This window comes from Leptonychotes weddellii, chromosome 5 (genome assembly GCF_054177405.1).
Source record: "Leptonychotes weddellii isolate Sample4059 chromosome 5, ASM5417740v2, whole genome shotgun sequence".
In the NCBI taxonomy this organism is placed as follows: domain Eukaryota; kingdom Metazoa; phylum Chordata; class Mammalia; order Carnivora; family Phocidae; genus Leptonychotes; species Leptonychotes weddellii.
In genome coordinates, this window is record NC_138373.1 from 74,323,831 (window position 1) to 74,338,737 (window position 14,907).

A 14,907-nucleotide genomic window follows, 5' to 3' on the forward strand; every position below is an offset into this window, starting at 1 on the left:
ACCTGGGATCATGACCTGAGCCGAAGGCAGATGCTTAACGACTGAGCCACCCAGGCGCCCTGAATTGTGACTTTTTAACAAAGGTTTACACAGGTCTTAGTGTGACTTTAGCAAAATACCTAACATGTAATTCATTAATTCCATTTTTTAATCCTTAAAGAAAGAAAGAAAATTAATTAATTTTACAGGACTGTTAAGAGTCTTGAGGCCTGTTGAAGGGTATTTGACATAGGGTGTCCAAAGCAGGTTGGCATTGAGAGTATTTCAACTTAAACTTTTGTAAGTCATTTTTACTTAGCATTCTTAAAAGGAAATATGTTTATAAAGCAATAAAATCTGTTTATTTGTGGCATACATATTTCTCATATAATAAAGTTGAAAAAAGGAACTATAATTTCATCACTGGTTTCAAGGCAGCTGACTCTAATGGAATTATTTAATCAATAGTATAGATGTTTACTGCTTTTGGATGTTACTATTTTCACAAACTTGAAATGTATATTCAGGTATCTCATGCAGTATTCAATAATAAAGAAAATCTTAGGGGCGCCTGAGTGGCTCCGTCGTTAAGCGTCTGCCTTCGGCTCAGGTCATGATCCCAGGGTCCTGGGATCGAGCCCCGCATCGGGCTCTCCGCTCAGCGGGAAGCCTGCTTCTCCCTCTCCCACTCCCACTGCTTGTGTTCCCTCTCTCACTGTGTCTCTCTCTGTTAAATAAATTAAAAAAATACAGAAAATCTTACATCTAAATTACTTTATTTTGATAATTTTAACTTTTTTGGCGGGGAAGTTAATCCTAAAAACTAAATTTTACAAGAGTAATTCATTATGCCAGCATAACAGCCTTGCTGAATGAAGGCAGATATTAGTAGATAGCAGGTGGCAGTACTGAGTGCAACAATCAACCAGATCAGTGTAGATAATTATTAAATATTAAGCAAATGTAACTTGATTGTTTTTGTATGCTTTAAAAATAATTAGATTAATTAAAAGAAGGCATGAGTCAGTGCGTGAGAACAGACCACGTGATGAGTTTGTGTTCCAAAAGACTGAGTAGGTTTGAGATCCGCAGAGTGCTGACCAACAGGCTGCGTTCGGGCTTTGTTTTTTTGTTTTGCAGCAAGGATTCTCACTGGCAGACCTTCAGCTCTGCTAACCAACTGGTGCTCTCTAGTGGTTGTGTGAGGCTTTAAACAAGACCTGCTACTATGGGATCAAGAAAAAATCTCTGTGGAGAGTAAGAGCAGGCCTCTTGCGCTGCTCTTCTTGCAAACAGTTTTCTTCCCAGGGCTGAATACAGTCACCAAGTCCTACCTTCCCAGCCAGGCATTAGCCAGACACCTGTTGGACACAAGCTAGCAGGATGGTGACTGACGGATGCTGGACCTACAAACACAGACTCTTTCCTACTTCACATGTTTTATAAATTATGGTCTGCAAAAAAAAGCAGAGATTAGCTCAGCAGAAACTCTATCACTGATGTTTGGTATTTCCTTTCTTAATTATTAGTCATTATTCTTAAGTTATTGTACTGTCAAGATCTGGAACATTCTAGCTATTAAATTAACACTGAATGAATGAATGAATGCATGCATGCGTGGTAGAAGCTATTTTAGGAAAAACAGTCTATGCAGAGATTATTGACGAAGAGGAAAGGATTAGATATGTGAGCAAAAACAGGAAAGAAAGAACTCTGATTCCTTTTTCTGAAATACATTTTTCCTACTTTATATGAGTGTTTGATCATATGGTTTTAATACATTTTCGTATATGATTTTCAATTTTGTATGTGTGAAGTTTTTCAAAGATTAAATCATCCATTGCATTTTGTTATATCATATCTACTGTTTCCGCACATGTACAAATACTGGAGGGTCTTTCTTCATTTTGGAGGTCATTGTTTACATAGACAGGAAAAAAAAAGTCTAATTTAAGCAGATATTTGATTTGTAGAACAGTGCATTTGTGGCCTTAGAGGACTATGATGAAGGGTTTATGAGAATATAGTGTCAATTGCATTACTTGTTACTGTAGGGAAAGCTAGTGTAGGGGGAAAGACCAAATCTGAGGCCTTCTAAGTTCTAATCTCAGATTTTCACCAACCCTGGGTTATTTTGGGAAAATAACATAATCTCTCTTATGTTCCTCTTCTTCATTTTCAAAATGAGATAACAATTTAAGCTCACACAAAAGTGTGATCATAAGTTCTAATGATGTAATGTATGTGGAACACAGTTAAAAATCACTTCATATTTGGGGCACCTGGGTGGCTCAGTCATTAAGCATCTGCCTTCGGCTCAGGTCATGATCCCAGGGTCCTGGGATTGAGCCCCGCATCGGGCTCCCTGGTCAGCGGGAAGCCTGCTTCTCCCTCTCCCATTCCCCTTGCTTGTGTTCCCTCTCTCGCTGTGTCTCTCTCTGTCAAATAAATAAAATCTTTTAAAAAAAAAATCACTTCATATTTGAATTATTACTACCATGGGCACTACTCAATTAGGGAAACTATCTTAATCCCCAGACTGATACCGTCTTTTTGTTACCCCTATGTCCAATCAGATGTACTTCTATAGCCTTCCAAGACTTTCAGTCATACGCTTTTCCTCTGGTCTTAAACTTAGCCTGTATTATAAATAGGGAATGCTTTGAGGCAGTTCCAGCTTTTATCAGTATCTTCACTCCCCAGTACCTAGCAATACCTAGCACATTACCTGACAAAGAAAATGTGCTTACTATTCTTTTAATTAATTGGACCATGAATGAATAAATATAGGACATATATTCATTGAGGATATATCAGCAAAAACAGATGATAAAATCTACAGCAAAGGGTCTCATAATTTTTTAAAAAGATAATTCTGTAATAGTTTACAGTCTTGTATTTTAAGACACTTTTGGTGTAAATGTACTTATATAAATGCTATCAAGAAAGTAAACCAGTAACAGAGTGACTCTAGGTTGTATTGTCAAGGAAGATCTTGAGGAAATGATGCTTGAACTGACATCTTGAGGCATATTGATTATACTATTAATATAAATCAAATAGGTATATAAAATATATATTGATATATCCATCAATAAATATGTGGACATTTACAGTATGGTTAATGAATGTCTTTGAGTTCAATAATAACAAAATCCCTGATTTAATTCCTGTATCTGAAAAGGTCAGTGGGAAAACTTCATGACATAATATGGTTCTTTGCAAGAATCACTTCCATAAGTGAAACCTCTATCAAGGTTTTAAAAGTAAATAAATGAAAGCTACAGGAAATCAGGAAGTAGCTTCTTAGCTGCATATTTTAGCTGTGAAATACAGTATCAAATTATTTAAGGAATTTTATGAATCAAAGTTATTTTATTATAAATTCCTTTGAATATTTAATAAAATAGTTCAATTTAAAATAGTTCAATATTATGCATTTGTATAGATATTTTTTATTCAAGTATAATTAACATACAGTGTATATTATTTTCAGATGTACAATATAATGATTCAACAATTCTGTACACTTTTTAGTGCTCATCAAAATAAATACACTCTTATTCCCCCATCACCTCACCTACCTCCCCTCATTTTTTCACATATGGATAACCAGATTTGCTAGCATCATTTGCTGAAAAGTCAGTCCTTCTTCCTCTCCTGATCTGCAGAGACGCTTTTGTCATAATTGCCTGTATCTGTGCACCTGTTTCTGGGATCTTTTTCTCTTTTATGGTCTATCATTGTTACACAGATACTATACTGCTTTAATTCATACAGCTTTCCAATAAATTTTGATATCTGGTCTAAAAAAATAAATGTTATAACTCTAACATATTTTATTATGTAAACCTCAAGCCACAACAACAAAAAAATATGTATAGAAGTTACACACACATAAGAGAAAGAAATCAAAGCATACCAATGCAAAAAATCAGCAAAACACAAAGGTAGACATCAAGAGAAAAAATACAGATAAAAGAATAAGACTAACAGAAAAGAACAAAATGGCAACAGTAAATCCTTCTCTATCAATAATTACTTTAAATGTAAATAATTAAACTTAAAAAAGACATTGAGTGCTAGAATGGGTAAACAAACAGACAGACAAAGCACAAGACCCAACTGTATGCTTTCTAGAATAAACTCACTTTAGCTATAAGGACACACACAAGCTGAAAGTGAAAAGTTAGAAAAAGATATTTCGTGCGAATGGTAAATAAAAGAGAGCAGAGGTGGCTATATTTATATCAGATAAAATAGACTTTAAGTCAAAAACTGTCACAAGAGACAAAGAAGGACATTATATAATGATAAAAAGATCAATTAAGAACATGCAACAGTTATAAATGTATATGTACCCAACATCAGAGCACCCAAATATATAAAACAAACATTGACAAACAGAAAGGAGAACTAGAACAGCAACACAACAACAGTAGGAGACTTCACTACCCCACTTTCAGCAACAGATGGAACATCCAGACAGAATATCAATAAGGAAAACAACAGACTTGAACACGCTTTAGACCAAATGAACCTAACAGACATATAGAGAGTGCTCCACTCAATGGCAGCAGAACACACAGCTTCTCAAGCACACAGAGAACATTCTCCAGCATAGAGTACATGTTAGGTCACAAAACAAATCTTACAACATTTAAGACTGAAATGATACTAAGTGTCTTCTCTGATGACAAAGGAATGAAATTACAAACCAGCAGCAGAAGGGAAACTGGAAAATTCACAAATATATAGACATTGAACAAGTTCTCTACAGGAGAGAAGATAAAATGTATCAGATATTTTTGGAGCTGAGAGCTTTGGGCAACAATGGGCAGAGTGAATTATTAAAAATACAGTTTTCTGAGCCCGCCAGAGCCACCTCTGCCAGCAGCATGTTCAAGGTAATTCAGAGGTCTGTGGGGCCAGCCAGCCTGAGTCTGCTCACCTTCAGAGTCTATGCATCACCTAAAAAGGACTCACCTCACAAAACTTCTGTGAAAGTTAATGAGCTTTCACTCTACTCCATCCCTGAGGGTCAATCTAAATATGTGGAGGAGCCAAGGACCCCACTTGAAGAAAGCATTTCACATCTCCGACATTACTGCGAGCCATATACAAGTTGGTGTCAGGAAATGTACTCACAAACTAAGCCCAGGATGCAGAGCTTGGTTCAATGGGGGTTAGGCAGCTATGAATATCTCCAAAATGCACCTCCTGGTTTTTTTCCAAGACTTGGTGTTATTGGTTTTGCTGGCATTGTTGGACTTCTTTTGGCTAGAGGTTCAAAAATAAAGAAGCTGGTGTATCCACCTGGATTCATGGGACTTGCTGCCTCTCTTTATTATCCACAACAAGCCATCGTATTTGTCCAGGTCACTGGGGAGAAATTATATGACTGGGGTTTACGAGGATACATAGTCGTAGAAGATTTGTGGAAGGAGAACTTTCAAAAGCCAGGAAATGTGAAGAATTCACCTGGAAATAAATAGAATGCTCCATGCTCTGCCCATTTTAATCAGTTATAGGTAAACATTGGAAACTCCATGCAGCAAACCAGTATTTCTACAGAAAAATGGCAGAGAAGTCAGTACTGAATATAGTAAATTGGCTTTCTTCTTCAGGACAAACTATACTAGGCTTCTTTGTTATCTTGGGTGATGCCATACTGCAAGTGGACTAATCGGAAATCCTTTCACCTAGAGATAATGTCTAGCCTTAGAACTCCTCGTTCTCAAGTTGCTATTTATGTACATAATTAAAATTCCAAATTAAAAAAAAATACAGTTTTCTAAGTCTTAGTAAATAGTCATGTGTATAATACGAATAAGTACAAGTCATACCAGAATGACCTCATATTCCTGGTAGTTTTATACTAATGTGTCTGAAAAAGACTCATAATAAAGTATATGTGGTGTTCATTGGGATATTTGACAAAATCTACCATAATACCAATCTGCATGAAAGAAGTTTTATTTAGGTTAGGTGTCATTAGTTGGGAGAGAGATCATTTGCTATATGCCAGATGTATTGTCTTTGGTCTCATCATGTCCCACATTTTAAGAAAGAGAAAGATAAGTATCATATGATCTCACTGGTATGAGGAATTTGAGAAACAAGACAGAGGATCATAGGGGGAGGGAGGGAAAAATGAAACGAGCCGAAACCAGAGAGGGACACAAACCATAAGAGACTCTTCATCTCAGGAAACAAACTGAGGGTTGCTGGAGTGGAGGGGGGTGGGCAGGATGGGGGGGCTGGGTGATGGACATTGGGGAGGGTATGTGCTATGGTGAGCGCTGTGAATTGTGTAAGACTGATGAATCACAGACCTGTACCCCTGAAACAAATAGTACAGTATATGTTAATAAAAAATTTAAAAAAAGAATGCTTCAATTAACATAACGAATTTGTAATGGCACACAACTTGGATAGCTAATGCATGGAGTGACAGAGTCATACACTCCAAACACTCTGAAATTCAGAGAAAATGAAGAATCTGACAAGATGAATCTTTTAAGTTTGTATTAAAATCTAAACTGAAAAAGTAATGGGGTAGGGAGAATTATCTTAATTTATAGAGGCTCAAAAAAGCACAAGGGGAGGTTCAGTGGCCACGTTCTTTACTTCCACAAATGATTTTTGTGTTTAGTGTAATTACTGGCTTCTAGTTCATCAGGAACTTGATAATGTTCCTTATTAGAACAGTCTTCTTTCTGGGCATTAGAAGCTCTACACCTAACAAAAACAAGATCTTGGATGAAATAGGTGATGGGGATTAAGGAGCACACTCGTGATGAGCACTGGGTGATGTAAGGAAGTGTTGAATCACTATATTGTACCCCTGAAACTAATATTACACTGTGTGTTAATTATACTGTAATTTAAATAAAAACTTAAAAAAATAAAATGTAAAAAACCCCAGCAAGACCTTGGGTAAAGGAAGCAATTTCTTCATGTGGATTATAAGGTGTAATAATGGGAGGGGGGCACGTTGAAGTTGAATCCTAACTCCATGCTTTGATTCATAGACCAGTACGTTCTGTCTATGGCACCAGCTGATGTCACCACTGTGCCTTCAAAAAGTCATTTCAGCATCCTGCCCAGCACGTTGCTTATGGATAAATAAATTCTGCAGGCATGAACTGATTACCAAACTTTCTTTTCTGCAAAATGTCAAATGCAAGGATGTGTGGAAAATCATGACAACAAAGAAGACATTCTGTAGCTTTGTGAATGGTGATGCTAGCAGAAGCATCGCAGCTAGAGAAGTCAAATCTACTCCTAAAGTATGTGATTATTCCTGTGAGCACAAAGCACTAGACAGTGCATGATGGAAGATTCTTAAGTAATAGATCTGCCATCAGGAGGTTGGCTGGTTTCCCTCTGAAATTGTGCTCTGCTTTGGTCTCTGCCTTTAACAGGTTGGGCATTTGGCAAGGTTTTAGCAAAATCAGCCATGATGGGGGAGGACCTTATTATCTGAGCTTATAACTTCCATCCTTACTGTCCTGGATCATTTTACAGGTGACCATTTAATAAGGTCCAGGATGTCTGAGATGTCTGAGGAAAGAGGCTGACTGACATCCACAAGATAGGTCACTGTGTCCACCCAGTTATTAATAAATACACCAAAAGTTGAAGACTCTTGGTGAAAAATGTGTAGCAGGAAAATAATAGAAAATTTTAGCCAAAATTGTGCTACTGTAACTGTGGAAGTATTGAATGTAATTATCATTAAGTCACTACTAAATTCAAAAGGCTGATTTTTGCACCTCCAGCTCTGCTGTCCACCTTCTACAGCTCATTCTCTGTCCTGGAAGATTGGCCTGTGGAGACAAACTTGCCCTCTGGCTTCCACATATTGATTTAGGGGCAGGAAAGCAGAGGAATGAGATAGGAGTCAGGCTAATGGGCCCCGGGCCCCCTCTGTGAGAGCAGGACTGGCTGTTTCCAGGCAGGAGTGCCTCCTCTACTCAGCTCTTTCCTCAGTCTTCTGCCTCACCAGTGAAGTCTTCTGGTGGAAAGCTTTTGGTTTCTGTTCTCCATTTGCTACAATGACTAAAGATTTGGGATTTAAGTGTCAAACTTTTAGACTTTATCTCAACTTATAAAATCAGTATTTCCAGAATTATATTACTCTTTTTAGATTGGCCTTGAGGGAACTTTTTAGTGTGATAAGAAAGTGCCAAAACTGGATTTGGGTGGTGGTTGCACACATGTATATTTGCTAAAAATCAGCTAATCATGTACTTACAATGAGTGAATTTTATGGTATATAAAGTAGACCTCCTTAAAGCTGAGAAAAAAAATCTGAAATTTCTGGTCTGTCTCGTGAATATTGGGCATTCTCTTCAAATACCAGAAAAAGTAATTGAAAAATATGGTTTCTTTCCCAAGTTCTCCCCACTCCCTGAATTTTTTTGTGTGTGTGTTTAAGATGTCTTTAGAATGCGAAAAATTGCCAGTGTTTATATCATTAAATTATTAGCGTGATTTGTAATCAATGTTGTTTTAGGATCAGGAAATTTAACTGTTAGGTAATTATAAGTTATTATATTAAATCAAATATCACCATATTAAGAAGTGTAATTAAAAATTCACATATTTTGGCTAAACCAAAAACGCCTATGTATCATGTAACTCAACTCTAAAAGGAGTACAATTTCCATTTCCCTGACTTTATGGGTTAATCAGGAAACATTTTTTAAAGAACCACATATGATATTAAATTCAATATGTGGTGGACAGTTGAGAAATCATGTGTTATCTAGGTCATGAGAAATAAACTTAAAAAAAAAAGAAAACATTTCCTCTGAGGTTTTCACCAATAGATGAAATTCTGCACCCTTGTTTGTACTTTGAGTGGACAATTTGAGGACTAGTTCTGATTAACAGCAGACTTATTATTTTTCTGATTACATATCATACTTAAAAAAAAAACCAAAACGTACATATATACACACATATATTCACCCACATTGAAGATGCAAGATGAAGAAAGATACATGACATTGAATTTACAATTGAAAAAAAGGAGTTCTAGCCAAACGCCGCAACTTAAATTTAAAGGTATGAAATTCAGTTTTTTTTTAATTGGTGTGGGTTAATATGGGTATGGATTTAATATTGGTTAATATTAATATGAACATGAATGTGGACAGTAATTTCCAATATTCTGTTCTTTACTTTCTTGGACTATTTTATTTGCTTTTCTCTCTCTGTCTCTGTCTCGTCTTTCTGTCTGTCTCTCTGTTCGTCTATCCCTCTATTATTTATCAAGGTGAGGGCTAACAATTACTTGCTTATTTTATTTTATTTTTTAAAGATTTTATTTATTTATTTGATGGAGAGAAAGAGAGCACAAGCAGGGGGAGTGGGAGGGGGAGAAGCGAAGCAGGCTTCCCGCTGAGCAAGGAGCCCAAATTGGGACTCGATCCCAGGACCTTGGGATCATGACCTGAGCCAAAAGCAGACTCTTAACCCACTGAGCCATCCAGGTGCCCCAGATTATTTGCTTTTAAAGTAAGATTTTGTGTCATATAATTTCCTAAGGACATTCTCAGGAACAATACACAATCAGTTAAAATTAATAAAATTAAAATTAATATTTAGTGCCAGTCATCAACCTCCTTATCATTCATAAAAATGGCATCTTTAGTACTAGTTTTTAATTCAGCATGTCAAAAACGTTAAAATATGCTTTTCACTAGGTGGAAAATTTTGTTTTGGAAAGTAGAGATACTAACCTGAAAGACCACAAAATGTAATGGCTCTTCTGTGTAAACTTTTTTTCACACTCAGTTTGTAGATGCCACTCTGAAACCAAAATGTGTTTTGGTTCAGGAAAGGAGCTCAGGAGGCTGCAAATAATAAATGTGTAACCCTAGCTATTTAAGTGGCATACTGATATTCATCCTTTACCAATGTATCCTCTGCTAATAGTAAAATTTGCTAATATTTAGTAAAGCTTACGGTATGATACACATTCGAATCTAATTGACAATTTAAGCCCTGTCATTTTACACAGGGCTTTTACTTAACTCTGTGACTATATATTTGTATATTTTTTCTCATGTCTTGGTGCTAATGAAAATAAGAAAGTACATTTTTTGCCACTATCTAAAGCTTCAGAATCACTATAGAAATAGTATTACTAATAATATAGCTACTTAAAGCAGATTGAAATGTTTTTGCAGGGGTTTTTTGTCCTTAGTATATATTCCATCAGGCAAGCACAGTCAAATTATGCTTTAAAATTGCTTGGGGGAGCCTGGGTGGCTCAGTCAGTTAAGCATCTGCCTTCAGCTCAGGTCACTATCTCAGGGTCCTGAGATCGAGCCTCCCCACCCTCCCAGTCTCAACAGGGGGTCTGCCTCTCCCTTCGCCTCTTCCCACCTGCTTGTGCGTGCACATGAGCTCTCTCTCTCTCAAAGAGATAAATAAAATATTTTTAAAAAATTAAAAATAAAAAAATAAAATTGCTTGAAATACTTCCTTTCTACGGATTAGGACCCTTTACTTCATATTCCATTTCATTTTTAGGGATCGCTTTTTTTTTCATTTTGACTACTTATTTTATAATTATGTATAAGTATACATATTATGCAATCATAACAATATACATAATGCCTATTATATATTAGAATCATTTTATAATTATTTAAAACATTTATATATTTTCAAAGTCAAACCTATATAGCAAGGTACTTCCAGACATCTCCAGCTCCCAAAGATCCAGCTTCTGTCTTGCTGTTTTCACCCTGCTCTCTCCTTCCCACACACTTTAATCCTATATGCAGCCTAACATTTCTCTATTAAGTGGATGTACCATAGTTCATTCAACTAGTTTCATTACTGGACACTTAAGATGTTTGCATTCTTTTTCTATTATATCCCTATTATAAATAACATTGCAGTGCTTGCACATATGTCTTTTCATATATTGCCAATATGTCACTGGGATGTATTCCTAGAAGAAAGATTGCTGGATCCAATGTAAATGCTTATGTAATTTTGCTAGCTTGCCCCCAAATATCCCTCCACATGATTGTACCATTCTATGCCACGATGAACATGAGTGCAAACACCTTTTTGAAATACTGATTTCAGTTCTTTTGGATATAACCAGAAATGCAATTGCTGGATCATATGGTAGCTCTATTTTTAATTTTTTGAGGGACTGCCATACTGTTTTCCGTAGTGACTGCACCATCTTACATTTTCACCAACAGTGTGCAAGGGTTGAACGTTCTCTGCATCCTCATCAACACCAGTTATCTGTTTTTGATAGTAGCCATTCTGTCAGACGTGAAGTGATATCTTATTATGGTTTTGTTTGCATTTCCCTGATGATTAGTGCCGTTAGATAACTTTTCACATACTTGGCCATTTGTAGGTCTTCTTTGGAAAACTGTCTATTCAGATCCCCTGCCCATTTTAAAATAGGATTGTTTGTTTGTTTTTCTAATTGAGTTGTGTAAGTTGTAAGAGTCCTTTATATATTTTGGGTATAGACCCTTTATCAGAGAGTTATATAATTTTCAAATATTTTCTCCCTCTAGTTTGCCCTTTTTTCTAGTTCCTTGAGGTTTAAATTTAGATAGTTTATTTGAGATCTTTCTTTTAATGTAAATGTAGTTATTTATGGCTATAAAGTTCTCTCTTACAAGTGCTTTTGTTGCATCCTCTAAGTTTTATGTTGTATTTTCATGTTTGTTTCAAGATTTTTTTAAATTTCCATTTTGGTTTCTTCTTTGACTTGTTAGTTTTTCAGGACTGTGTTGCTTTATTTGACATATTTGTAAATTCTCCAGTTATCCTGCTGTCTTGATTTGTAGTTTCATACCATTGTCATTGGAAAAAAAATCCTTGGTATGATTTCAATCTTCTTAAATTTGCCATGACTTGTTTTGTAACTTATCATACGATCTATACTGAGAATGTTCTGTGTGCATTTGAGAAGAATGTGTATTCTGCTGTTGTTGGATGGAATGTTCTCTGTATGTCTGCTAGGTCCATTTGCTCTAAAGTAATAGTTCAAATCCCAGATTTTTGTAGTGATTTTTTGTTTGGATGATCTATCATTATTGAATGCGTTATTAGTGCATTGCAATTTCTCCCTTTCACGTCTGTTAATATTTGTTTAATGTATTTCGCTACTTTGGTGTTGGGTGCATATATATTTATGATTATTATATCCTCTTGATAAATTGATCCCTTTATCATTATATAATAACCTTCTTTGTCTCTTGTTACAGTTTTTGACTTAAACTCTGCATTGTCTTATATAAGTATAGCTACCTCTGTTCTCTTTTAGTTTCCATTTGCATGGAATATCTTTTTCTATGCCTTCTCTTTGAGCCTACCTGTATCCTTAAAGATGAAGTGAGTCTCTTGTATACAGCATGTAGTTGTGTCCTGTTTTGTTTTTTTAATCTATCCAGCCACTCCATGTCTTTTGATTAGAGTACTGAATCCATTTAGAATTAGAATAATTCTTCATATGAAAAAAACTTACTAATGCCATCTTATTACCTGTTATTTGGCTGTTTGGTAATTCCCTTATTCCTTTCTCCTTCTCCTTCCGTCTTCCTTTGTGAATTGATTTTTCATAGTGATATGCTTTGATTCCCTTTTCTTTTAATGTGTGCATCTGCTGTAGGTTTTGCTTTGTGGTTACCATGAGGCTTATATAAAACATCTTATAGATATAAGAGTCTATTTTACCCTGATAACAGCTTAACTTCAATTGCATACAAAAATTCTACCTTTTTAATGCCTGCCTTTTATGTTTTTGATGTCACGGTTTACCTCTTTTTATATTGTGTATTCATTAGCAAATTATTGTATCTATAGTTACTTTTAAGAATATTTCTTTTAACCTTTTTACTAAGGTTAATTAATTTTTTTCCAAACTTTTGTGGAAAACTTCCAGCGTTTCTCAATTAACTTAATTAGACCAAAAAAAAAAAAAACCTCTTGTGCATATTGAACAAGTATCCATCAATTCCTGCTTTATTTTCTAACATAAAGTTGTTGGATTTTATCAGTTGCACTTTCTACATCTATTGGGATGATGATACATTTCTCTCTAGCTCTATTAATAAGATAAAATGAATTTCTTACTATTGAACAACCCGTGTATTCCTAGAATAAACCCACCATGGTCGAGGTATGTTTTGGCTACTATTAGTATATTTAAGATTTTTGTATGGACATTTAGGAGTGACTGATTGTAGGGCTTTTTGTTTTTAAATTATTTTTATTTTTATTTTCTGATGTTAAAGGATTGGTAAGTTAAATTCTATATGGGAGAATTCTCTACAACTTCTCTACAGGAGAAAACACAGGTAATGAAAATGTTATTTCCTCCAAAATTGTAAGCCTTAATATGCCTCAAATTCATACTGTAAAGCTCAATTCATGATACTTGGGAGAAATAATTGAGTCTGAATTGAATCTGAAACGGCTTCCACATCTTTTCTCCTAATGTTTTCTGATAATCATGTGTTTGATTTTTTTAAGTGAATAAATGACATTTTTTACATATGCTGAACACTTTGAATTTATTGATTATAAATTTAATATATTAAAATATTAGAAAATAATCTGGGAAATGCAGGGTCATTAATTGAATTATAATAAATCTTATTTTACGATCTTTGTCAATACTATAAGATAAAAACTGTGTACTAGTTCTCTGACATACTGTTTCATATGATTTATTATGCTTTTTCTTGACAGAGTTTAGCATCTTCAAATGTGGTTTTTTTAATTCCCGTAGGTTTAAAGGGTATTTGGAACACAAATTTCAGTACTAATAACTCAATTTATTGACTGAACTCTAAGTTTAATCATAGTTATGGGGAGTGGTTCCTTATTAATTATTGTGATGCACTTATAAAAATTATCTTTGATGACATAAACTATTATGCAAAATATAGATGTTCATTTACTCAGTATAAACTACTCATACAATTCCATAAGCTAAGTTCTTTTTATTTATTTTTTATTTTTTTCTTTGTTCAATCTTTTTTTTTTTTTTAAAGATTTTATTTATTTATTTGACAGAGACAGAGATAGCGAGAGCAGGAACACAAGCAGCGGGAGGGGGAGAGGGAGAAGCAGGCTTCCCCCCGAGGAGGGAGCCCGATGTGGGACTTGATCCCAGGACCCTGGGATCATGACCTGAGTCGAAGGCAGACGCTTAACGACTGAGCCACCCAGGCGCCCTGTTCAATCTTTTTAATAACATGCACAACAAAAATTAGTATAATTAGTGCCACTTAGCACTTGCATTAACAGTTATTTATCTTTAAGTTATAAAATCAATAGTTCATTCAAATTTAGTTTCCCTATACTTTTTGCCCAATTCACACAAAAACAATGTATTTTTTAAAAAGCATAATGACATAAAATTTTATCCAAGGTTTCAGTCTTCCATGCCGTCTTCTTCACACATCACATCTAGAAAATGAACTTCATATGCTTGATTCCTTAAGTTTTGAAGAAAACCATTATAATACATGCCCACAATCCCAGAATAAAACTGCCAGGAGAATGCCAATCTTTCAGCTTTGGTTTCTGGTGAATTATCTGAGCTACAGAAGTTGTTCAGCTTATTTCAGTGGTTCCACGAGTTCCTCATCCATCCAGTCTTTTTTATTTATTTATTTATTTATTTATTTATTTATTTATTTATTTTTTTTTTTTTATTTTTTTACTTCTTATGTTAATCCCCATACATTACATCATTAGTTTTAGATGAAGTGTTCCATGATTCATTGTTTGTGCATAACACCCAGTGCTCCATGCAGAATGTGCCCTCCTCAATACCCACCACCAGGCTAACCCATCCTCCCACCCCCCTCCCCTCTAGAACCCTGTTTGTTTTTCAGAGTCCATCGTCTCTCATGGTTCGTC

At 35.2% G+C, this 14,907-nt stretch overlaps 3 protein-coding genes across 4 annotated transcripts in view; 2 read left to right on the top strand and 1 right to left on the bottom strand.

Annotated features, from left to right (window-relative positions):
• Positions 1–4,855: 4,855 nt before the first annotated feature.
• LOC102738375 (MICOS complex subunit MIC26) lies at positions 4,856–5,771 on the top strand. Its single transcript, XM_006732111.2, has one exon. It carries the CDS (start codon positions 4,878–4,880, stop codon positions 5,472–5,474), a length of 597 nt encoding a protein of 198 aa, XP_006732174.2. The 5' UTR covers positions 4,856–4,877; the 3' UTR covers positions 5,475–5,771.
• A 3,093-nt stretch (positions 5,772–8,864) lies between these two features.
• LOC102746459 (killer cell lectin-like receptor subfamily F member 1) overlaps positions 8,865–14,907 on the top strand; it is a 14,530-nt gene continuing 8,487 nt past the window's right edge. The window contains exon 1 of one of the 2 annotated variants that reach the window (XM_006732133.3): positions 8,865–9,054. In XM_006732133.3, the coding sequence (XP_006732196.1) occupies positions 8,970–9,054 (85 nt within the window). In that variant the 5' untranslated portion in view covers positions 8,865–8,969. The remainder of the gene's footprint in view (positions 9,055–14,907) is intronic. The other variant, XM_081821199.1, reaches the window with a different exon arrangement.
• Positions 14,417–14,907, bottom strand: part of LOC102738867 (GPI-anchor transamidase-like) — a 2,078-nt gene continuing 1,587 nt past the window's right edge. Inside the window, 1 exon segment of the mRNA XM_081819919.1 lies at positions 14,417–14,580. Coding sequence (XP_081676045.1) covers positions 14,417–14,580 — 164 coding nt within the window.